The sequence below is a fragment of the Ochlerotatus camptorhynchus genome, unplaced genomic scaffold, assembly GCF_037179485.1.
Source record: "Ochlerotatus camptorhynchus isolate MF236.1 unplaced genomic scaffold, CSIRO-AGI_Acam_v1.1 ptg000402l, whole genome shotgun sequence".
Classification (NCBI taxonomy): Eukaryota; Metazoa; Arthropoda; class Insecta; order Diptera; family Culicidae; genus Ochlerotatus; species Ochlerotatus camptorhynchus.
Genome location: NW_027040888.1, coordinates 2,815,454 through 2,841,162, shown reverse-complemented (window position 1 = coordinate 2,841,162; position 25,709 = coordinate 2,815,454). Strand labels below are relative to the sequence as shown.

The window sequence follows — 25,709 nt, the reverse complement described above, 5'->3', positions numbered from 1 at the left end:
AAAAATATTTTCCCGAGAGAAAATATTCAGAAAATCCCGAGCAACCTGATTCTCAATAGGACTAGTAAGACCCAAACTGAAATTATGGGAACTCTCGAATTGTTTAGCAAGTTTCTGAGCTTATTCCAAATTTGTGATCAAAATTTTACCACCTTCTTTAAGCGCTGGAATAGGCTTTTGAGGTTTTTTCAAAAATTTTTTGAGTTTCCAAAAGGGTTTGGAACTCGGGTCTAATTTGGAAATATTATTTTCAAAAGTTTTGTTCCTCAGGGCAGAGAATCGCTTTTTAATTTGTTTTTGCAAATCCCGCCAGATAACCTTCATGGCAGGATCGCGTGTTCTTTGATATTGTCTCCTACGGACATTTTTAAGACGGATCAAGAGCTGAAGATCATCGTCTATTATAATTGAATCGAATTTAACCTCGCATTTTGGTACTGAGGCAGCTCTTGCTTCAACTATAGAAGTAGTCAAAGATTCAAGAGCATAATTAATTTCATCTTTGGTTTGCAAAGGAATGTTTGGATCGAAGTTATATTCCATAAATGTTCGATACTGCTCCCAATCAGCTCTATGGTAATTGAAAGTAGAGCTGTTGGGATTACAAATTATTTCTTGGGATATTTCAAAAGTTACTGGAAGGTGATCAGAACCGAAGTCAGCATGGGTAACCAATTGGCTACAAAGTTGACATGAATCAGTTAAGACCAAATCAATAGTGGAGGGATTTCTTGCAGAAGAAAAGCATGTTGGGCTGTTTGGATATTGAATAGTGTAATAACCTGCAGAACAATCATCAAACAGAATATTACCATTGGAATTGCTTTGAGCATTATTCCATGAGCGGTGTTTTGCATTAAAATCACCAATAATGAAGAATTTAGACCTATGACGGGTAAGTTTCTGGAGGTCACCCTTGAGAAAATTCTTTTTCTGGCCTACGCATTGGAATGGCAAATAGGCAGCTATAAACGTAAGTTGTCCAAATTTTGTTTCAACAGAAACCCCCAAAGTTTCAAAAACTTTGGTTTCAAATGAAGAAAGAATTTTATGTTTGATTCGTCTATGAATAATGATGGCAACGCCACCACAGGGTCCATCAAGACGATCATTTCTATAAATCAAGTAATTTGCGTCCTTCTTAACCTTATGGGCAGGTTTAAGGAACGTTTCAGTTATAACGGCAATATGCACGTTATGAACTCTTAAAAAGTTAAATAGCTCGTCTTCATTATCTTTAAGAGATCGAGCATTCCAATTTACAATATTTAATGCTTTAAAATCCATTACTGAATTTTAAAGTCATGACAATATTATTAGCAAATTTTACTCCAGTTTGAATAGCATCAAACATGGAGTTAGATTTAAGCATATCAGAAATCATGTCAATTAATGAATTCTGTAAAAATTCCATTTTGGGGGCAGTAATGCTTCCTAAGTCAAAATTGTCAAAATTTCCATTAGAACGTTGGTTAGTATTTTGATTTCTACCCGCTGCAATAGCAGCATAGGTAGCTCCATTAACTCGCTGAACATTGTTAGCAGCGAGGGGAGTAGGTACAGATGAAACATTTGAAGCAGGGGAGATATTTGTACCTACTGGTACGAATGTAGAATTTGTTCCTCGCTGACCGTAGTTAACAGCAGAGGAATTTGTACCTGGTCGGAAACGTGGAGCGTTTCCTACCTGACTGTTAGAACGAGATTGTAGGATCGCTTTGCGAGTCTTACATTCCCAAAAATTGGATTTGTGGTTTTCACCACAATTTGAACATTTAAATTTCTTAGGATCTTCCTTCACAGGACAGTCGTCCTTTGCGTGAGAGGAATCACCACAATTCATGCATTTAGCTGGCATGTAGCAATTTTTAGTTCCGTGACCCCATCCCTGGCACTTTCGGCACTGGGTGAGGTTTTGGAAATTTCCTCCAGTCTTCCTGAAGTGTTCCCACTTCACTCGGACATGGAGCATAAGGCTAGCTTTTTCTAAGGTCTTAAGGTTGTTTAGTTCACTAGACTTGAAGTGAACTAAATAAAAATCATTAGAAATCCCGTTGCGCGAATCGCCAGGACGGGATTTCATTTTCATTTTGATTACTTGGAGTGGCACAACTCCAAGTAATTTTGCCAGTTCATCTTTGATCTGATCCAGTGATTCACCACTGGGCAGTCCTTTCATGACAACCTTGAACACACGTTCAGTTTTGGTGTCGTAAGTAAAAAATTTGTGCTTCTTCTCAGTAAGATACTTGAGAAGACATTTAAATCCGTCCAAGGTTTCAGCCAATACACGGCATTCACCCCGACGTCCAATTTGTAGTGAAAACTTAACTTTCACGAAATTCAAAAGTTCCATGCGAAGAGCATGGAAATCGGAAGTGGTTATCACAATAGGGGGAATCTTTTCCTTCTTGGCATTAAGCCGGGAAAGTTTACTAGAATTTTTCTTGGATGATGGATCATTCTCATCATCCGTGAGCAAATCAAATTGATTACTCAAATTAATTTCATCAGAAGGGGGGTCAAGAGTTTGCCCCTTTCTTTTGCGTTTAGGCGCCATGGCGGCAGTAAATTTTTATCCAAATCGACTTCCAAGCAGATTACTATAAGAATCTGAAGGATCGAAGAGGAATTTTCCAAATCGATATCCAAGAAGGATTACCTCGGGTAGGGTCCAAACAAGGATCGAAGAAGAATAAGAGTTGAAGAAGGTAGAAAATTTTTACAGGTTGAGCACTGAAAAGTGCTGTTTAAATTTGTTGTAGCTTTAGGTAGTAGTAACACTTCCTTCAGCAAAAAGCAAATAGATCCGCACGGCAAGAGAGCACGATGCGGACTGAATTCTTATGTTCTTTTGCCTCAGTGTATCATTATCTTAAATAAATTAAAGTAAATTTGGATGGGTGTTTTTATATCACATACAATGATAGAAGAGCAATAGTTTGTATCGCTTAACTCGATTTGATTACATTTGTTACTTAGTACCTTTTGAAAAGTGACGCGAGAATTCTCCAATTTGGTTGGCTGTTTAGAGAAAGAAATAAAGGAGAATGTAGGATTTATACTAACGATAAGTTTCAATTTTTTTTTTATTTCAGGGTACCACAGTGCTCCGTTGCAAAAGGAAGTGATCGGTTAGACTTTTATCCCGTAGCCATTGATTACGGATTACCTTCGTGACTTGGCGGAAAGTACATTCAGGTAAGTGCGTGGGAGCGACGGCCTAGTTCGATACATTTTCTTCCAATTTTGGACGACGCAGTTGACCTTGGGCCCATCGCTAAACATTTGCTATTGATCAATTTTATCTAGATGAACGTGTCATTGGGACGGTACTAATGAATATTTTTGGTTGCTATTGAAAATTTAGTCGATTGCTGAATTTATGTATGGACCCAAATAAGGAACACTTAGGCCGACATTACATACATTTCCCCTAGTTAATATATTGATTTCAGCACACTTTTCCATGAAATCATTTTTGTCGTCTCGAATTGTTTGGCAGAAAATTGAATACTCAACACAAGGTGCTTACTTTAAAATTAAATATTAATTACAACATAACGTATAAAATAAGTTTGGCAATGCATCTAGTACGTGCAACCGTCGCAACAATAGCCAACAGAATGCCGGTGAAATATGCATCTGGCTCATTCCAGGTTAAAACCTTCCAACTTCGCTCATACTCTGTTTTAAACATGTCATTGCACTCTAATGCTCCATAAACGGATCATTCTAACGGCGCCGGTGGTGTAGTGGTAAGCGTGATTACCTCTCACCCCAGCAGGCCTGGGTTCAATCCCAGTCGGCGTCGTCGGGATGTTCTGAGGCATAACATCTCTGATCACGCCTTCCTGCGGATGGGAAGTAAAGCCGTTGGTCCCAGGTTCATGAGTTGATGGGTCGATAGGTAGGGTCCAGGTGTGGGAGCTGCCTTCCTGGCACGTCGGTAGCATTGGTGCTCAGCACGGAAAACAAGATCGACGGAAAAAAACAAACCAAAGGAAAAGAAAAAAAAAATAAACGGATCATTCTGTCCGAGACAAAAGCATCGTTCGGGATTCTGTCTTACGTTTTGATTTGTGTTATTCCGTTACACGAATTTCGTTTCAATCTCGCAAATGTTCATTTTCTGTTTCTAGAGCTGTGCGCGGTGCGTTTGTCGGCAGAAATCAAACACGATACACTGAACAATATTTTTAGTATATTTTATTCACTACGTGAAATAATATTACGCTTTGGCTCTCAATATTCTTGACTATGATGGTCAGTCAATCGAAATATTTAAGTAACCATTTATTCTACACAGATAAAATAAGTAGTGTAAATTTCCGTTACTATGATGCACATAAATGGAGCGTCATATATCATACAAGTTTAGATTATAGATCGTGTAAATTTATGAGACATATCATGGAATATTTCATATATTGTATGCAACTGTCCACTTTTGTTTGCAACATTTATTGCAAGCTGCTAGTTTACGTGAAAAGGAAATTTACATGTATGAATGTTTGCATGCATGGATGTTTACATCGCCAGTAAAATTCAGAATTTTTTGGTGTGTAGCCTTCATCCCATCTACTACAGTTTAAAGTAATTTCTAATAAAAAAAGGGTTAAAGAGATGGGTGAAACAATTCAGTTCAGAGAACCGTACCTTGTAGAACCATTCGGCATAAAGAACTAGTTCCTTGGAACCGTTCTTCGCTCTAAATTAAAAAAGAAATACAAATGGCAATCATTATCTTCAATCAAATTAATAGTTTCCAAGCAACTTGTCCTACCACATAAAAAACCTATATTTTTAAAATCATTGCACTTTCAGCGCACTTTTCAACTCGTCTTTCTGGGATAATGCTCTTACGTTCGCCGTCCCGCCAAGAGATTTATTGACGAGCTCCTTAAAAGCTGCGCTCTTAACCGTAGGGTCCCTTTTCAGTTCAAATAGCATCTCGCCTTCCTAGGTTCGCATGGTTTTCACCACGTTCTCACCTAGTTGTTTCAACTCCGGACCCTCTCTCATTTTCTGGAGGAGTGCTGCGTAGCACGTTTGCTCCTTCGCCTCAACAACCAGAGCGTCACCCTTGCTTCTCTCCCTACGAGGCTTAGGCTTCTCCTTGTTCTTCCTGTCATCCTTCTTCTTCTCTTCCTTCTTCCTCACTTCCTCTTCCTTCTTCCTCACTTCATCTTCTTTCTGATTTTTTCCTTCTTTCCTTCTGGTTCGCAACTATACGCCACGCTTGCTCTCTTTGTGTATGTTGTTTTTATCCTTCATCCTCCTGACCTCTGTCATTTTGGTTCTCCCAAGCTGTAGTTCTTGAGATTTGCTACTGCTGGATATTGGTGTGAGCTGCTGGAACTCGCAGTGGCCCCCAGGTTCGACACTGGTCCTTGCAGACACGTTCGCTCCTCCATCTTCACTGTCTGGCGTCTTGCCGTCTTGACGTCTTTAATTTTTTTTTTTTGGTTTTTTCGTTTTCGTCATTTTTGTTTTTTTTTCTCCGTTTTTCTCCATTTTGTTGGATCCCCCCTCCGAGCCACTATCCCCACTCGTTGTATGTAGACGCCTATCGTGATCCCATGGTTATCTATGCAATCAGGGAGGCCATAGGGGTCCTTCATAGGGGCCATTTTCAGAGCCAGATCGGCGTAAGTCAGGTATGTTACATCTGAGCCTACTACTCACCAATCACCAATTGGTGAGGAGTTTTGAACGTATCCGGAGGCCTGCCAAGGTTTTACCGGGATGGAGGCAGCCTCACTATTAGTCCACTCGCCATTTCAGGAAGGTGTCACAATGCTTTACTCAGGGAGCAGAATAGCACGACTGTCAGCCCTGTAGCGTGGTATCCAATCCATTGTGCCGTATCGTGCCAATTATTCCATGCCGTGTCCAGTATGCCGTGGGTAGGATCTTACTGGCGTCGATCCCAACTTCCTCTATCACCGTGATAAGGTTACCGCGCCAGTGTTCACGTTGTACTATTGTCGGAAGGACAACATTGCCCAGGCTTAACAACGGGGAGGTGTGAGGTAGGAACTTGTGAGGACCAGAGCTAGGTAAAACGCTCTTCCCAGATTGTCAACTCACCATTTGTAGCCCTGTGTGTGTGTGTGTGTGTGTGTATTTTTTTTGGTTAGGAGGAAACCTTCAAAAGGCCATCATGCCACCGCTTGACGACTGGGCACACGGTCGCGGTGACACGGTGTTTGGGATTCTTACCGCACTAAAACCTCCTTGGTCGCCTTGCCCTTTTTCTCCCAGAACCACTTGTCGTATTACTTTGTAGGGGGCTGTGCATTACGCACCTCACTTTACCTCAGCTAACTGGCGCTTCCACTTCGATGATCGTCTCTTCAATTTGTGAGCCATTTAGCTCCCAGCGTCGCGTTCTACTCGGTTAACCCCGGTGGTGGATTCAGCCTACTCTGACGGAGAGTTCTCCCGGCTTCGGCTTTCAGTTCACACTTGTGTGAGTACATTACTACTTTGTAGCTGGTCTTCTCGCCATTTTCGCTGCAGCGCTGACATGATCTGCGTTACTGCTCTGCTGACGGCGTTAAAGATGCCCTCTCGCACAGTGTCCGAACCGATGCAGGTACTTCCTGAAGCACCCATGACCAGACAGGAACTGCGTCAAGTGGAAGTTGACTTCTCCATGCTTCCTGCTCACCCCGGTCGGTATTAGCCTGTGTGTCAATCTACCGTTCTCTGCTGCATCCCACTCTTGCTGCCAGTTAGCCATCGACACCGTTCTCACCATTTTTCGTAATCCTCTGGTTTCTCTCGTCATATAGCACTCGTAGTCCTCCGCCAAGGTGATGCCGATTGGCGAAAACTCATACTGCCTGCATCTGAATGGTTCTGTACGCACTCACGACTCGCATGGCCATGAGCCAGAACGTACTGCTCAATTTCCTTTGGTTCTGCTTCGTTTTCAGCGCTTCAATCCAGGCTGGTACCTTAGTATCGATGAGGACACACTAGCCAGAAGACGCCTCTTGCTGCTGCTTGGACCAGAATTGTTCGGCATGATTCTGGCTATTGCGTTGATGACCTTCGCCGCCTTCTCGCAAGCATATTCGATGTGACTATTAAAGTTTAGCCGGTCGTCGATCATCACTCCCAGATACTTTAGCACGCGCTTCGAAACAATGGTGTGCTCTCCAACGGTGATTTCTGAACGTTGCACTGCTTTGCAGTTACTGACCAACATCACTTCTGTTTTGTGATGGGCTACACACTTCGAAAAATTCGTGTAATTTTAGGTTTCCTGAGACTGACATATACGAGCGTCAAAAATGACATATTTTTACATTCGCTTATAATTTTACACGATACGAAATGTCATAAATCTGTAATTTTACGCGTTGACGATTGTATCATGTAAAATTAAAATGTGACGTAATTTTTTACTTCAACGCATAAAATTACATGTGCATTAATAATTGGGGTTTCTCGTAAGGAAATCAGATTTTTATCAGTGTAAAACTTTTCGTATACACTCTACACGACCGATAACTGAGGGTAACTGAGTAATTGAACCTAGTTTGACAAAAATTGAGTCTAATTTAACTAAAAATTTCAAAAAGTGAATATGAAGAAAATTTAAAGTGGTTTCACTCAGTACATCAGTTTACTCCTAGACTGAGTAAACTTTTCGGTGACTTTCCTTATATTTGAGAAGATTCTTGAGGAAAAACAATGAAAATTTTACTGTCTTACCAACCCATTTGTAATTGTGCGTCAAATTTGGCTTAACTTTGAGTTACTCTCATCGGTTGTGTTAATCAAAACACACAGTTTCACTTTTGTTATATTGGTTTTCCACTAGGAACCCCAGCAGTCTTAAGATGTACTTTTGTAGATTAATCCAATGGTTTTCTTAAAACCAGAAACGTAATATTACAATCTTAAAAAGATTAAGGTTATTTGTAATAATGACCAGTAACATGGATTATGAGCGAAATTTTTTACACTGAGTTATGCAACTATTATATTTTTTTTTCTTGTAATATCATAGTAATTCGTTAGTATTTTTTATTGCACTTATTAGCATTAATTGGCATTGCTGGTGAGGTATTTCTAACAATATAAAAAAAAAACAAATTTGCTCAAAAATACATTGTTTATTTTGATATTTGATCGTTGTAATATTGATCTTTTTCTCTATGCATATCTAACTATAAAAAAATGATATTTTAAGCCTGGCTTGCTTCTAAATATAACATCATTTCGTTTCCGTCATCCATCATCAGGCTTGGCATCTGTAATGTCTGGCTATACATTCATGCTACTGCTTCTCAGGAATTTGATTAGCAATGGCCTCGATGATACGTTTAACTACTCGCTGCTGCTGTCCCTTACGCGTAGCACTTGATTTTGATCCAGTTGTCGGAAGAATTTTGAAAAAATATTCCTGAGTGAACTCCATGAATTTTGATACTTGCTTCATGTACATAAAATTGTGTACATAGTGAACACACATCAAGTCCGTAACAGCGACCACAACATTTTCAGTTCCTTCGCTCAAGGGTACTTGTTCGGCAAACACATAGAACACCCGTTTGTTGTTTCCGCAGTCTGAAACATTAAGATGAAAATATGAATTTTAATAACTATGTTGCATTAATTTCATACAAAATGAGTTGAAAGAAAACCAGTGTAACAATAAGTAAAATAGAACAGCAATATTTTAGTTTTGAACCTATCCACTAACAACTCTAAAACGTAAAAAAAAAACAGCTTACCTATGGCGACGAGTACTGGTCCTGAACAGTCGGTTGCAATGTCATCAAGCTTCGTTCCCATCTGAAAGGAATATTATATTATACTCATTAAATAAATTGATGAAATCTTTGCACTTTATATCTATTACTTCTTTCAAAATAATCACATCATCAATTTTTTCTCCCAACGAACGACAAAGGAATGTGAAGATATCGTAATCCGAAGCATTGGCATGCAAACGTCCAATTTTGCGATTTGTCATCGAAAAATCGATGATTTTCGATCGTTTGGCAGTGAAGTATTGTTCCAAAGATCCCGCTGTCACGCCCGTTGCACTCTCAAAGTGGTAATTCAGAAGACATCTTCGTCTCAATACTGGAAGGCTTGTCAAAACATCTTTCAGTGGCTTATCCTCGTCGAAGCGATATCGAACATACGATTGAGATGCTTCTAGAAATTCATTCGTCACTCGAAAGAATCGAGAGGACTTCTTTGGAACAATTTTGACTTGATTTTTGCCAGTATTCCTTTGTTGTTCCAGCTCGCAAATTCCAATATCGCCTGATTTCTGTAGTAGAAGCTTTTGGTTGATTCGGTGCTTTGTAACGGTTCAGATAAGTATTACGGTTTATCATTTTGTGCTTCAACCATACATAACCTGTTCCTGTCCCGAGTCCGTCGTCGTCTACGAAGTTCAGACAAGGAAACTTGTTGATAATTTGCCGTGCCGCACTTTCCATGACGTCCGCTCGAATACGATGGTCAATTGTTCTTAACTGATCAACTACAGAATTCGCCAGTCCACTCAAGTCAGTCTTTGAAATCTGTAGGGATGAAGGCACACGTTGGCTTGAATTTTCGTTGCGGAAATCTTGCATTTGCTGCAGATGATCAAGAATACCGTCACTGACCTTGGTCCAATTCACTTGAAATGTATTGAATTTCATCTCACAAGAAGCATGTTTCTTGGAACCTTTCAATACTTTAACTTCATCAAATGATCTTTTCTCTGCGCTGCTGTTTGGATTTGAATTTTCATCCTGTTCACCAAAAGACTCTTCGTCAGTTTCCTTATCATTCACACTGACCGGTCGAAAAGCGGCGTTATCGTGCACAGCTGAATCACTGATATTTTCCTGTATAACTGTCCGTTGGTTCTGTGGAGATTTTGATATTCCATGTGACGAAGGCTGTTGTTGATCACGTATTCTGCTTGAGGTGGGAAGAACGGAAATTATGTTGGGTGGAGTAGCGACTTGCTGAAGAAATAAAGAAGCATCGATATCCATAACTGTCGTCTGTTCGTTTCGAAAGCTGCTGGTGAGATGTTGACGGAATGCTGAGTCACCTGTAAGTAAACATGTGTAATAGTCTTCATATAATTTTTTATCACAGTTAAATAGAACCTTTTAAATACATGTTTGACTATATAATAAAACAATATCAGAATGCTGAAAACGGTCAGATGTAAACAACACACTATGAATGAACTACCCAAATCTGGGTTATCGATTAACCCAATTTAAAATTTACAAGATAGATCTGATGACACACAAATAGTTTGATACTTATTTGGGTTAATAAACTAAACTGTCAAAAACAACATTCCACACTGTCTTGAAAGCACCTATTAATGAGTATAATTCCACCTTTTTTATCAAAAGCAAATCAAACCAGGAAACGAGTTTTATTTAACCCATTAAATAAATAACTGTTACTCACAAAGGAGTAACTGTAACTCATTTGTTACAGGAAAAAGGAGAAACAGTTACTCATTTGCAACAATTAAGTCAAAATTTACAAACGAGAGTTTAGCCCAACACGGAAAAACAAAACAACCCAATGGTTTTTGAAGCGCCAAATGCGCCAAGTTAAAATTGAGTTAGTGATCTACAACTTAAAACGTGCAAGCGAATGATAACTACACGCTAAAAATGAGGTACCACATTTCGTACCCAATTTTTGAATGTTGTATGGAGGAGAATCCATCTCTTCAAAATTTGCACTTACCCAAACGATGGGTAACGGTTTTTAATGCACAAATGGGCAAAAGTTACCCACAAACGCAAAGGTATTCGAGAAACAATAAAATAGGTTACTCGAAGAAACGCTGCCGAATCTGGGAAATAATGATTCATTTTTGAGTAGAAAATTTAACCCGTTCTTTGGGTATGTGCACTTTTTGGAGAGATGGTTACTTCCCCATAAAAAAATTCAAATATTGTGTACGAAAATTGGGACTTGGTTTTAAGCGTGTACTTCAAGCGTGCTAACTCAAAATTAAGTTGGCTCACGGAACTTCCGACATGGGTGAATGAAACTAACTTTTAGGTACTTTTGTCGTTTCGTGTAGACTAGTTCACCTAGGAATTTGATAATTTAGTCTCCTATCTCAGAATATGGTATGTACCCAAATTTGGTTACATAGAATAACTTGAAATAATGGTAAATATTTTACCCAAATCTATGCATATTGGATTTATAAATATATCAGTATCTTTTTGGCAGATATGCCAAAATTTATTCAAATTTGGGTAAATCTATACTTACAAATATGGGTAAAATTTACCAAATTTTCTGAGTAAGGGGTGATTAAAAAATTACGTCCACTGTTGAGGGCAGTGGAAGGAGGCCTTTACATTTGTGACAGTTTTGAAACAGACAAACAGACATAATGCTGGCAAGTTGTTCATAGAACAAGCATTTAACGGACAATTTAAAAGTATCGTAGTTGGTAGTACCGCCACCTGTGGCGCGCATAGTCAATTCCCTTGCGTTTGACGTTTATACACTACCGCCATCTGTTCAGCATAGTGCCCACCACAGTGTACTCAACAGATGGCGGTAATGTTTTAGCGACGATGTTTTACAGTGAGAAATTTTCAATTTGTTATGTTTGTTTGTCTGTGGTTTTGAGTTGTTGTGAGTTACTCTGTGTTAACGATTTCTACACGATAAAATGAGTTAGTTATCTACTTATGGGTTAAAAACCAGCACATATCTGCAAATATTCACTATAATGTGTACCATTTTTATACGTTAAAAGAGTTATCATTACCCATAAATACAAAACTGCCGATTAAAGTTAATCTTTTGTCAGCTGAAAATTCAAATGCAAACTTTAAATGAAAAATTTATTATATACATTTGGCTTTTTTTTCCAAATGCTGACAGACATGTAGTCCAGACCGGGTGAAATAACCATCATGGCTCGATTCCTGTCTGCAGCGAATGTTTTTCAACAATAATTATTATGGTTCATAAGGCAAACCAATGAAATTAATACCGATGATTTCTTGTGGCTAAAAACATTAGGCAATATTTTTAATCTCGATAGTTTATTTCGCAGGGTAAACTGTTACTCTCAATTCAGTAGCAACTAGCCAGAAGGGCCGTTGCGGATGTAGTAAATTACAATTTCAACGATTCAGGATATCACAACATAATAATGATCAATTCCAAATATAGCGCATAACAATCTAAAGCTTACGGTGGGTTTGTGATCAAATTTTCATTGATACTTTTTTAATTATTGCAATATCTTTCACTGAGCATTCATAGTACCGTACTGTTCATTTACTTCATACGATAGGTAGACGTTTTGACGGATCAATATAGGTAGATTTGGCTTCACTCTTTGCGTGATTCTGATACACAGACTCTAATTTGTGATTCAGTTACATAAAATTGGGTAGTTAATTCGCAGTGTGTTATAACTTTTTTCCGCCGTGTTTGCAATCTGTCATTGTCAGATCAACAAAATACAGTGACGGATTAGCGTTTTATATTTGTTATTATGCAATCCGAATCCACAATCTCAAAAATAGACTCCGAAAAATGTTCTGAAAGCAGGTTTTCCGGTGGTATTAAATCTGAAATTCATTGAGAATATACATATCCATTCTGGTAAGCATTATGACATTGTATTCGATTATTTGTGTAACATTCGCAGCTATTTTAATTAATTTCAGAAAAAAACCATCTCGGTGATCGTAGAAGAAAATACTCATGGCAGCGAATTACTGTGATCCTAGCAATGAAGTGCTGGTCTCAAATGTCAGGATTAGTGCATTTTGTGGATAGAATGTTAGAACGACCAGGAAAAATCTCAAGGTATCGACTCAAGACGCTTATTCTTCTCGAAAGTAAAAATCATTTTACCATATGTGTCTGGCACTCCTACGTTTTACGGTACTGTAAATTAGATGCTTAACTGTTTAACGGTAAGAAATTTTCAATTTTGGATGCTCTAAAACCTCATCACATGTGATCAAAGTGTACCAATGAAGCCAACAAGACGCCTAAATGTGAACACAACGTTCAATCAATTTACAGTCAGCTTCCCTATCTCGGTATTGAAGGAAGGATTACGTGTTATGGAATCAAATTTCAGAAATTAATATGGAAACAGTGGTTTAAGTAGCCTAGGTTTCCATCGAGTTAGAGAGAGAGAGTTTACTGTATTTTATATGTACGTATAACAAAAAATAAAAATAAAAATGAACAGAACAAAAATTTACATACCATCAGACTGCAAATTGGTTCCATCATACGGAGGATTCAACGTTTCAATCGCCACCCACATTTCGTTCGGTTCCAATAGCATCAGCAGCTTGTCTTTGAATATTTGGAGCACCAAGTCAGAAGTTATGCGGCATCCATCATGTTCAGTTACTATTTGTGTTACGGTTTTACCCAGCGTTGCTGAGCCTGGAATCCCATAATAAATTATTATTTATTATTTATATATAATATATCAAAAATGTTTGCTTACCTTCCTCCAGCAAACTTGTTGTGATTCCAAATGCTGGTATTGCAAAACGGTGTAATCGTGTCGAGTCGCAAATTCTGAACACTATCAGAGAATCCATGTTTGTCTTTTGTTATGATCAGTTTATGAATGGAATTGAATGCTTGATGAACAAATAATCTTTGTTAGTTTCGTTATAAAAATCCAATGGAGCTCGATCAATTAGTTCTTTGATATTAATGGCCTCTGCCATCAAACATTCCTTATGAATCAGTAGTAGTCCTCGTTCGTGGATGTTCAAAACAGCCTTACGGTTGCCGTAGATGAAAATATTGTTCCTTTCCTTTTCGTATATCAAAAGTTGAATTTCCAGGACAAAGAAATACTCTCCATACTTGTCATGGTTTAGAAAAACATATCAGGCATAACATTTGATAACGGCACAAAAGCATTTGTAAACAAACTTTCTAAGGCCCTTTACACGCGAACCAAAGTACGCCCACGCAAACCAATATCACTTTCGGAAAGGTGATAGTTGCCCCTATCTGATGATGTTGTTGGTTTGCGTGGGCGTACTTTCGTTCACGTGTAAAGGGCCTTAGAAAGTTTGTTTACAAATGCTTTTGTGCCGTTATCAAATATTATGCCTGATATTGTCCTTTTTTGTAGCTATATCCGCAATAGGCAGCTTCTTCGGCATAAACATTTTGTTGGTCCAATAGCTTGTATTCGTACAACTGATTCTTTATCGCTAGTGGCAAATAATCAGACGATTCCAAGAACTTTATAACTAAAAAATCTAGATTGAATCGAACGTTTTTCATACTAAGCAAGCCCTGATAGTATTGATGCTGTTCGCTGCAAAACTTAACAACGTTTTTGAAGTTCAGCGTACTTCTCAACGCTCTTTTGAAAAAGCAATGCTTTCGCTCGCAGAAAAGCGTGCAATAGGACATTAATGGTCCCAACCAAAGTATGAGTTGAGGATAATGAGAGGTGAAATGTTGCTTTGGTCTTAAGGGTACATCAAATTCTTGCATCCTCAGTTCGAGATATTCTCTTATTAGAGCGGACAGTAACTGAACTTGTTCTTTTGAAACCACTGGGGATGTAATAATATCAGTTATCTGTTTGATAAAGAGTAGCATTGACATTAATGGGATATTGAAGTCTATTGCCTTGTCGATGAATATGAATGGAAGAATTTGAATTAGGTGCTAAGTATCACAAGCCTTAGCTTTGATATTTTTCATTTTTCTAGAGAAGTCTAAAGCTATTTTAGTTTTGAGTTTCAGTTGTTTGCAAATGCTATTAATTCTTGCTTGCAAAAAATTGGCGGAGACGAGCTTCTCTTTCGCCATACGGTGGAATATTAAAAACATATCATTATTAGCCCATCCTTCAAAAAGATCATGGGCAATACAAGGTGGCGCCCCATAATAAAACATTTGAAAGTAAATCAGTTCGTAGAGGATGCATGTTGCTTTGACGCCACGGTACGGTATTTCAGATGGTATGCTATTAATCTTGACAACGTCCTGGCGATTTGATTGAGGTGTTCTTGGATCGGCAATAGTAAAACAGTCATTTTGGAAGGCTTGATGCTGAATGTAACAAAAACGACAAAAGAATGAACTTCTAGAAAAATTCTCGGTCAGGCCTGCTAGTTGGTGGGCTCCTAAATTGTCATTCATTGTCGTAAACACCGAACCATAAATTCTCTCCTCATACCCCCCTCCATGTACAAGAATGCCAGTTTCATCAAGGGTTTTAATGTCTTCAACCAGCCTCCTGAAGATTTTATCAGTGCCAAAATAAGCAAAGTCTTTTGCCTTGCAGAGTAAAATTAAGTGAACATTTTCTGTAAGGTTACGTAAGTGCGGGTCTAGGTTACCTATAACCATATATACACATTCAAGCTTATGACGGCCTGCTGCGTTCCCAATAGCATTCACAACTACTTCAGCTGCGTCTTGGTAAATGAACAAGTTCAAAGTTTTCTGGCTAAAGAATCTGCTGTTTTTGTATTTCAGACCATCGGTGTAATCTGTCATGTATCCGGGAACAAAATGCTTATCGCGGAATACTGCGTTAGAGATTTGGCTGTCATTCAACATTGCCGATAGAGTGTCTAAGATCGGAACATAATAGTAAAAACAAGGATTATGATCACTATTTCTGTGGAGTTGGACTTGGGTAGGAGAAATATATGAAAAGTGCTTTTGATAAAACTTTTTCCGAATGTGCGAGGAACGGAACTTTCCTCCCTCTCCGAAGAGGTGATCAAACAAGTTGTTAAAACACATGAACTGTTTCATCTTTCCTTTCATGTCCAGAGGAAGATTGATTTCTTCAGCAATTTTTTCGCATTTCAGCTGTAAATATTGCTTTCCGACCGTAGCAGCTTCCTGCATGGAATCAACAATCTCTTGAATCACAACGTCAGTGACATGATTTTTCGAAATAAGTTTCAAGAATAATGTCCCAAACACCATTTCAATACTTCTTTGCACATCACTTAATTGTTCATCAAGGGTTTCTTCATGATTGTCGGTTTCTGTAATCAACGGAAGCCCAGAGTTCTTCTCAGAAGCAGCTAATTCGTTTTCAGGACGCGGATAGTTATTGCGGGGTGGCTGCTTCTGGGCTGTTATTTGATGGTAGTACATGTTATGTATCCTGAGGGTGTTGACTGTGGCAAATGGCTTGCTAGTACGGCATTTTAATGGGCAAAATACCGGGTGCCCTTCCGATATATGCCGTGACACATGCTTGGTCATTGTTTTAAGTTCTGCAGATTCGAAACTGCAGGTCAAAAGTGGACACTCGAGTTGAAAATCATTTTTGCGCCCAATATGACGCTGACGGAGATGCGTAACGTAGCACGGAAATTTCTTAAACACTACCGCACAATTTCCTACCGCACACTCGAAATGGATGTTTTTTTTATGTAATCGAACATGTTTTACATAAAATTCCGTGTTTTCAGTAGAAATACCACAAATTTTGCAAATTATCACCATATTTACCACACTTTACGAATTACAGCTCAATCGCGCACAACCGACGACGTTTTGATTCTCTTTAACTGTTGGTGCCGCTGACGCCTGTTTATGTGTTGATACGTGTAAATTTATGTCTTCGCACACCGAAAAAAAATATGCTTGTTTTAAGTTTGATATCATTCATGTAAAATTAAATGGGAAGCAGCAATAATGTAAGTGTTATGACGTAAATGTTTCATATTGAAGTCGCTTGTTTTATTTAGGTCATATGGGACATAAAATTCTGTCATTTTTCAAGTTGCGTCATGTTATATTGATTCATTTTTGGATTTGCGTCACCGGTAATATTCATATTTTTTTAGTGTGTATCTACAGCTTCGCTCCTTGCATCCAGTTACCAATCGTATCTATAGCCTCGGTCGCCAGCATTTCCACTTCTTCCAGCGTCTCACCGGTTACCGTCAAGACGACATCGTCCGCAAAGCCAACGATCTCAACTCCTTTGGGCAGCTTGAGCGTCAGCACGCCATTGTACATCCTACCGTGATTCTAAACGATTTCTACCCCGTGTCTGTCGCGTAGACCAGGACCCAATTCTGGAAGTAACTACTTAGAATCCTGCAGAGGTAGTCTGGAACCCTCATTCTATGGAGCGCCTTGGCGATGGCATCCCAGCTGGCGCTATTGAATGCATTCTTCACATCAGTCGTAATCACGGTGCAGTATCGATTTCCTCTCCGCTTCTGTTTGGAAGCTTTCTCAGCTCTCTCGACCACTGTGCGAATTGCAGCCACTGTCGTTCTCCCTTTACGGAATCCGAACTGCCTCTCCGACAATCCGTGCTAGGAGTTCCTCGTTGGATACTTGTTCAACGTTGTCTCCATCTTCATCGCCAATATGGTGTAAGTGGCCAGGTCGTTGGTTCATGCTGTGCGAAAAGTACCTCCACTATGACTTTCAGCTTGTTGGGACACATTTCAACCGGCATCGTTGGACCTCTGATCTTTGCCATCGCGACTCGGTATGCGTTGCCCCAGGGGTTGGCATCAACATCGCGGCACAGCTCCTTGAAACTGTTTGACTTGCTCAGCTTTATCTTTCGTTTTAGTGCAGCCCTGGCCTCTCGGAACATCACCCTGCGCTCCATCTGTCTGCTTCCGTTCTTGCTCTCTGAACGCGCCTTATGGCTGGAAGACAACTAGCACGGAGGATGCTAATTTCCTTGTTCCACTAGTAAGCTGGATGCCGCTTGTTCGTTGGCTTTAGTTTTCTCGGCATAGTTGTGTCATATGCCCTTACTAATGATTCGGTCAACTCGTTCGCGCTTAGACCCGAGACGCTGCTATCTACCCTTAGAGCTTCGATGAAGAGATCCTTATTGAATGCTTTCGTCTTCCACTTCCGCTCGCTTACTTTCGTCCTCCGCATTTCCACCGGTGTCCGTTCGCCGATACTGTACCGGATCGCATGATGGTCACTATGGGTGTACTCTTCGCACACTCTCCAGTTCATATTTACCATTAGCGACGTACTGCAGAAAGTGACGTCGATAATGGATTCCCTACCATCTTTGCGGAAGGTGCTGATGGTTCCTAAGTTGGCCAGACTGACGTTCAACTTTGCCAGAGCTTCCAACAGACTATACCCTCTTGCGTTGGTACACCTGCTCCCCCAATCCACTGCCCAAGCATTGAAATCTCCTGCGATGACGACTGGTCTCCGTCCAATGAGCTCTCCGGTGAGCCCATCTAGCATCTGGTGGAACTGCTCAACTGTCCATCTCGGGGGTGCGTAGCAACTACATACATAGATTCCATTGATTTTGGCGATCACGAAACCTTCGTATGAGCCCGCCACCACTTGTTGAATGGGATACCTGCCCATGACTTGTATGACTGAAAGCATGACATGAGAGGTAAAATACCAAAGAATAATATCAAAAAATGCATGCAAAATACTTGGTATTTGCATATCAATAAAATACCTGTGTGGTATTGTTTTGGTATTGCACTATCATAATTTGATATTGGAATAGTATTGTGGGAACATTTTTTTGGTATTATATTTTACCTCTTACGTCAGGCTCATCCATACCAATTTAAGGTTCCTGCTAGGGATGCGTGTGAGTGAGTAGTAAATGCAAAATGTAACGATTTTTCCCACACGGGCAAGCTCGGGTTACGGGATGTAATGTCAGCCTAGCCTCTCACTTCGGCCTATCAAGCAAATAACTCATCTATTCAGCAATAATACACAAAAGTTATGAAACACTAATACCACATCTGCTGTAAAATTGCAATCCGTTAATGAATTGCCCAATTTTTGGGACAGATTCTGAACATTTATTACTCTTTTTCAAAGAAAAAGTTTAGCGAAAATTATTTAATTTTTGATTTCTAGGCGCCGTATTATTGCACTAACGAAAACTTACAGAGCTGTGGTCATAAAAAAACTAGATAATTTCATGAATTGAAAGGACTGACCTTTTTGTAGCATGCTAGAATAATAAATGAATATCTCACTTTTCACTCTTCCTGCTAATTGAAAAGATTTAACGCTTTCAGCGCTTTATATCTATGGACCGAACATTAGGGACGTAATTTTGATGCTTGTTTTCAATTATGGCCCACGAACTTTATTTGATAACTTTGTTTTGGTATTGGTGCAACCATTCGCGTTGATGACGACTCTGCAACTGTTCACTCCTACACGCAGGCAAAAGAACGTAAGAATTCCATAAGAAACACTTATGAATTTTAGCCACAAGAAATCAGTATGAATTTCATTGATTTGCCTTATGAAAAATAATAATGAAAAAAAAAATAATAAATCGGAGCAAACTGGAACCGAACCATGGACGTTGAGAATACGGAGCTCGTGCGTTGACCACTCGTCTTTCAACGCTTGAGAAAGTGAAATAGCTAAAGGCGTATAAGAGCTACATTATGTTAGACGAAAATCTTTCATAAGTCGCGCTTATGAAATTCATATTTGTCGTTCATAAAACGAGTCTTATGAAATTCTTAAGTCTATTTGCCTCAGTGTATAGGAAACCCCGAATTTCGTGAAACAAAGTGGATAGTTTCTTATCTTTTCACTCCACTGGAAAGTCCCAGGAAAAATGTTAATATTTGCGTGAAAGGAGGGGTCGTCGCTATTTCTAAACAACCCAAATTTGAGAAGGATCTACTCATATTTGTCAAAAGTAGGGTACACGAAATTGAGTAAACAAAGTTTAGACTAACAAGATGACGAATAGAAAACATCAACCCGAATCCAACCGATTTTATTCATTTGTCATCTTGTCAGTTTGCTCAATTTTCGGTAGCCCTACTTTTGACGGATATGAGTAGATCCTACTAAAATGTGGGTTGTTTAAAAATAGCGTGCAATCAATCCTCCCGTCAAAACAAACTTCACGGCAAATGAGACTAACTCATATTTGAGTACCGTGCACTCAAACTCGCAAAAATTTACTCGTAGAGTTTGAGTGACGTTTAATCATATTTGAGAAAACATTTACTCATTCATTATACTTTTTTGCGAATTTGAGTAATCGGGATTCAAATATGAGTCATATCCATTTACCGTATAGGCCCTTCGAAAAAACTATCAAGCCGAACAATGCATTAGGTCCTAAGTAACATTGATCGATCCACCTCTTCCACTTTCTCTTTCATTAATAATTTGGCTACAAATCCGTTTCTTGCCGAATTTGCCGTATTAGATGCTAGATAATAGCTTCTTTTATCGAACTATGTGTTGGAAATAGCTGGAAGAATCCATACATGTCCATGGGGGTGCAAAGAAAAAATCTACTAAAAGAATCTGTCAATGTTATTTAGGAGCTAATGCATTGTTGGGCGTGCTATCACTTGACTTTACAGTTCGTTATATATGTGGTCGTGAGATGATCTATTTGGCTCGTGATTTAAACATGATGAAAACACTATCTCTTTCATCCTCATCAGTTTTTACGCGAGAAGTGAAAGTGACGTCAACAATGTGGTTACATATGAATGATAAAGAGTGAAAAAGAAGCGCTATTCCACATGCTGATCCTTTCTAGATCGAGGTTCATATTCGATAGGACCAGGACCAAAGAGTACTACGAAAAAACTGCATGCAAAATACTTTGTCAGTAACTAAAAGTGATATTTGGATATCAAAAGAATACCTGTGTGGTATTATTTTGGTATTGTTCATGTAAAACTTTCAAAATGGCATCCATTAATTTATTCTAAAAGCTGTAACGCGGAAACGGCATTCCTGATCGAAATGACGTCTGAAACAAAGTTGCAGAAGAAAATAATGTCTTTCTGTTCCCAAAAAATGTTTATATTTTATTTTAAGTAAAAATGTAATGGAAGTGTAACCTCAAAATTTCCTTGCCCGGTTTATAAAAAACAAATAAAAAAGGTTTTAAGAAAGGCAAGCTTTTTCAATTTTCAAAACTATGGAATCTTTTAGAGTGAAAAAACATGGAAAATGAATTTATTTTTAATTTTGGTACGCATTAATGCTTTTAAAAAAATATTTAAAATGCCTTAAACCTTATTTTATAAGTATAAATTATATGAAAAAAGGAATGAATGAATAAAAAAAAATTAAAATCAGCAAAATGATTTTGAGACAGGGTAGACAACTACTTCGGCCTAATCGCCCATTTCGGGCCTATCGTGCAGACAACACAAAATAATTCCATGATTTCTGAGTTAACAAGTCAATTATGAGTTTGGTACGATACTTTAGTTAATAAGCTACCGAACGAAGTCAATCAGAAGGCGTGATATGAAGGTTTGCACCCATTATTCCCAAAAACAAAAGAAGCGCTCCGACCGAATAAATTTTTATCTTCATCCGATAGGCCGAAGTGAATTTATTTGCGTTTCAATGGCGTTTCAATGCGTTAGAACGAGTTTAGAATCCGTAGGCCGAGTTTGGCGTCAAGAAGCAGTGTAAGACTTTTGACAATATCTCAACGATTGGTTCCTCTTTATCAAATCTTACGGTGCGTACAGAAAGGCAAATAAATTTGGAAGCCATCAGTAATAATAACATTCCGTTTGGTGCTAAACTGCGCTAGATTAAGAAAGACTAAGTGCGGGTTGTGCTTAATAGGCCGAAAATGGGGTAGTTAACCCTACTTAGGTTTTAACACTTTTAATGCAAATCGGAGAAGTCATTTGGCGGCTCCATTACAGGACTGTTGTTGAAGTGAAAAGATGTACTGTAGCACCTTTGTCACTTTCGCTAATGCGTCATTTCTCTTCTATTCCCCAGTTGATTCAAAATGCCGAACCTATTACAAGACGGAACATATGAAAGAAAAATCCAATCAGGCTACCACGGCGAAGTATATCAAAAACAAGTTGCAGTCACCTTTTTTCTACGGATGCGGAGAGACAGTTTCAATGTCAGATTGGCATATGAAGTGTCAAAAGCCGACAAGTACGATGACGTAGTGATCATTGACGATGAACGTGAGGTTTTACACTTCATCCAGGTGAAGCACACCGTTACCAAAGATGGCAAGGTAAATGTTATCGATTTAAATGCACTATTTCCGACCGTGGAAAAAGATCAACACAACGGAGACTTCAGTATTTACAAGTACCTGGAATCCTATTTGAAAGTTGTTGAAAACTTTAAGAAAGACCAATACAAAAAGCAGTTCTATATATTTACTAATAAGGATTTAAACATCTCCGATGTTGATTGGGTGAGGACTGTTGAGGTAGAAGTAGATGAAATCCTACGATTTCCTGGATCCAAAGCCCGACACCTGAAACTGGATCCAACCGAAAAAGCTATTAAGGGGTTGAGTAATTTTATCAACAAAGATTTCGAAAACCTTAAAAAGGCAATCATACAGCTTTTCAACAATGGAACCGTCAGTAACATTTTAGAAACCTATAGTACTCCTCTGAAAGACGTTTTAACAATAAAAAAGAAGCAATGCAGTTTTTTAGATAGCTTCAACTCGGAAAGCGAACAATTCAATGTTGCCAAGTTGTTTAAAGTTCTGGAAAAAGATAAGCTTGATATGAAGAAGACAATAACAGTGAATAACTTTTTACTAAGAAACTCAAGGGTGAAACATTTGCCACGTTATTTTAGTGAGGAGGAAATTGTGGCATTCTTCAACGACTTTTATCTATTGGTGAGTCAACCAAATGATTTGTATCCAATTATTGAAAGCGAGCTGTGGACGTGGTGTAAATCGTGGATCTGTCCAGAAATTCTCAGAAAATTGAGAGAAATCGATCTGATATTTAGAGATCTGATATTAAAATTTGACCAACTCAATAAACCTAAAAAGAATAAAATGAAGGCAATGTTGAAAAAAAGTGATGTACTAAACTGTCTTAGTGAAATTCAGAATGATAACGATAAACTTGAAGGTAAGGAATCAAAACAATTGCAAAAATATTACATCAATCGCCGTATTATATACAAATATAGTAAACCGACCAATGACGAAAATGTCATTGAAGTTGAGAAAACAGGTATGGAAGAGGCCGAGATGAACCAGCGTCTGGCTGAAAATCTCCTTAATAAAGACAACCAACCAGGTATGGAAGACAACATTGAAGTAATTTCACGACAGATGAGTGACACTCAGTTTGTTGAAGAGCTTGGGCAAACATTTGAAGACCATCAGATCATCGTACTTCTGGCAGACCCCGGAATGGGGAAGACTAGCTTGCTTCAGTTTGTAGCCTTTGAAGTGCAGAAGCAAAATGTCGTTAATGTACTGTTAGTGTATTTAAGCGAGTTGGTGATGGAGCTCGAAAAAGTAGAACACAGTTCAGATTTGCAGGTGCATAATGTGCTCAAAGTGATCCTTTCAGAGCGAAATTGCGATCTCATTAAAAATGCCCCACATGAAAGGGATGACAGAGACTATTCCATTCTTATAGTGATGGATGGCTTCGACGAGATCCACTCCAAGTACACTGACAAGGTGATTGAGATGCTGGAACAACTCAAGTTGAAAAAGAGCATTCGAATCATCATCAGCGCCAGAAAACATATGCAAGTATTATTAGAGAGTAAATTTAATGTAAGATCTATGTTTCTGGAGCCGTTCATTGTGGAAGACCAAATCAACTATTTCAGAAAGATGTGGCACGAACCAGATCTAGATGAACATTGCTTTGAAAGCTACTCGAAACATATTTTAAACACATTTAAATCAAATATCCCTTCAAATTTAGGCGAAATTTGTGGTGCGCCACTCATGGTGAAAATGCTGGCGGAGGTTTATTTAGAAAAATTTAGAAATTACCATTCATTGAAGAAACAGAATACCAATCAGCTCGTTGATCTGACTAAAGAAAAAATGAATATTGCACAGCTATACGAACAGTTTATAAGAAGATGTTTTCACAAGAAATTTATGGAAAAATTTAAGCCCAAATTTGCTCTGAGCGACGCTGAATTGGATTGGTTGATGGGTGATTTTATTTTGAAGCATCAGTTGTTAGCTATGGAACTGCTAAATATTGAAGTACGTATGGACTTATTAAAAAATCAATATTATAAAGTAATACACGATCAATTTAAAAAACGATGCAAACAGGAATCAGATTCATCACAACTGGTTCATGTAGTCCAGCAGAAGGTTAATTTTTGCCATCGGTCTTACAGTGAATACTTTGTGGCAAAATATCTATGCGACAACATTTTTACGTTGTCAGGAAAAATTGTCAGACGCATTTGGTCTAGATATACTGTTGTTCGAAGATTGTCTATGACCAAGATGGAAGGAAACCAGGCATATCTCAATATCTTAAATAATCTGTGTAAAAAAAACTGGAAGATTGCACTGTGGGCATGTGAGTGTGACTGTTTGAGTATCATTTCCTCTTTAGAAGGACATTTTAAATCATTCTCAACAAGCAACCTAACGGATATGATACTGGTTGCTGCGGAAAGTGGGTTTGTTGAAATATATGAATTATTATCAAAGAATAAAGCTGACGTGAATGCAGCGGATGAAAAACAATTGAAAATGCCGAACCTATTACAAGACGGAACATATGAAAGAAAAATCCAATCAGGCTACCACGGCGAAGTATATCAAAAACAAGTTGCAGTCACCTTTTTTCTACGGATGCGGAGAGACAGTTTCAATGTCAGATTGGCATATGAAATGTCAAAAGCCGACAAGTATGATGACGTAGTGATCATTGACGATGGACGTGAGGTGTCACACTTCATCCAGGTGAAGCACGCCGTTACCAAAGATGGCAAGGTAAATGTTATCGATTTAAATGCACTATTTCCGACCGTGGAAAAAGATCAACACAACGGAGACTTCAGTATTTACAAGTACCTGGAATCCTATTTGAAAGTTGTTGAAAACTTTAAGAAAGACCAATACAAAAAGCAGTTCTATATATTTACTAATAAGGATTTAAACATCTCCAATGTTGATTGGGTGAGGACTGTTGAGGTAGAAGTAGATGAAATCCTACGATTTCCTGGATCCAAGGCCCGACACCTGAAACTGGATCCAACCGAAAAAGCTATTAAGGAGTTGAGCAGTTTTATCAACAAAGATTTCGAAAACATTAAAAAGGCAATCATAGAGCTTTTCGACAATGGAACCGTCAGTAACATTTTAGAAACCTATAGTACTCCTCTGAAAGACGTTTTAACAATAAAAAAGAAGCAATGCAGTTTTTTAGATAGCTTCAACTCGGAAAGCGAACAATTCAATGTTGCCAAGTTGTTTAAAGATCTGGAAAAAGATAAGCTTGATATGAAGAAGACAATAACAGTGAATAACTTTTTACTAAGAAACTCAAGGGTGAAACATTTGCCACGTTATTTTAGTGAGGAGGAAATTGTGGCATTCTTCAACGACTTTTCTCTATTGGTGAGTCAACCAAATGATTTGTATCCAATTATTGAAAGCGAGCTGTGGACGTGGTGTAAATCGTGGATCTGTCCAGAAATTCTCAGAAAATTGAGAGAAATCGATCTGATATTTAGAGATCTGATATTAAAATTTGACCAACTCAATAAACCTAAAAAGAATAAAATGAAGGCAATGTTGAAAAAAAGTGATGTACTAAACTGTCTTAGTGAAATTCAGAATGATAACGATAAACTTGAAGGTAAGGAAGCAAAACAATTGCAAAAATATTACATCAATCGCCGTATTATATACAAATATAGTAAACCGACCAATGACGAAAATGTCATTGAAG

General features: G+C 38.5%; 1 protein-coding gene and 1 pseudogene across 1 annotated transcript in view; one reads left to right on the top strand and one right to left on the bottom strand.

The window, feature by feature from the left end:
- LOC135710780 (uncharacterized) overlaps positions 1 to 25,434 on the top strand; it is a 49,477-nt gene extending 24,043 nt beyond the window's left edge. The window contains exons 2-4 of the mRNA XM_065233441.1: positions 3,099 to 3,201; positions 21,772 to 25,105; positions 25,414 to 25,434. Of these exons, the coding sequence (XP_065089513.1) occupies positions 21,782 to 25,105; positions 25,414 to 25,434 (3,345 nt within the window). The 5' untranslated portion in view covers positions 3,099 to 3,201; positions 21,772 to 21,781. The remainder of the gene's footprint in view (positions 1 to 3,098; positions 3,202 to 21,771; positions 25,106 to 25,413) is intronic.
- Positions 8,297 to 17,025, bottom strand: LOC135710781 (uncharacterized; annotated as a pseudogene).
- Positions 25,435 to 25,709: the final 275 nt, after the last annotated feature.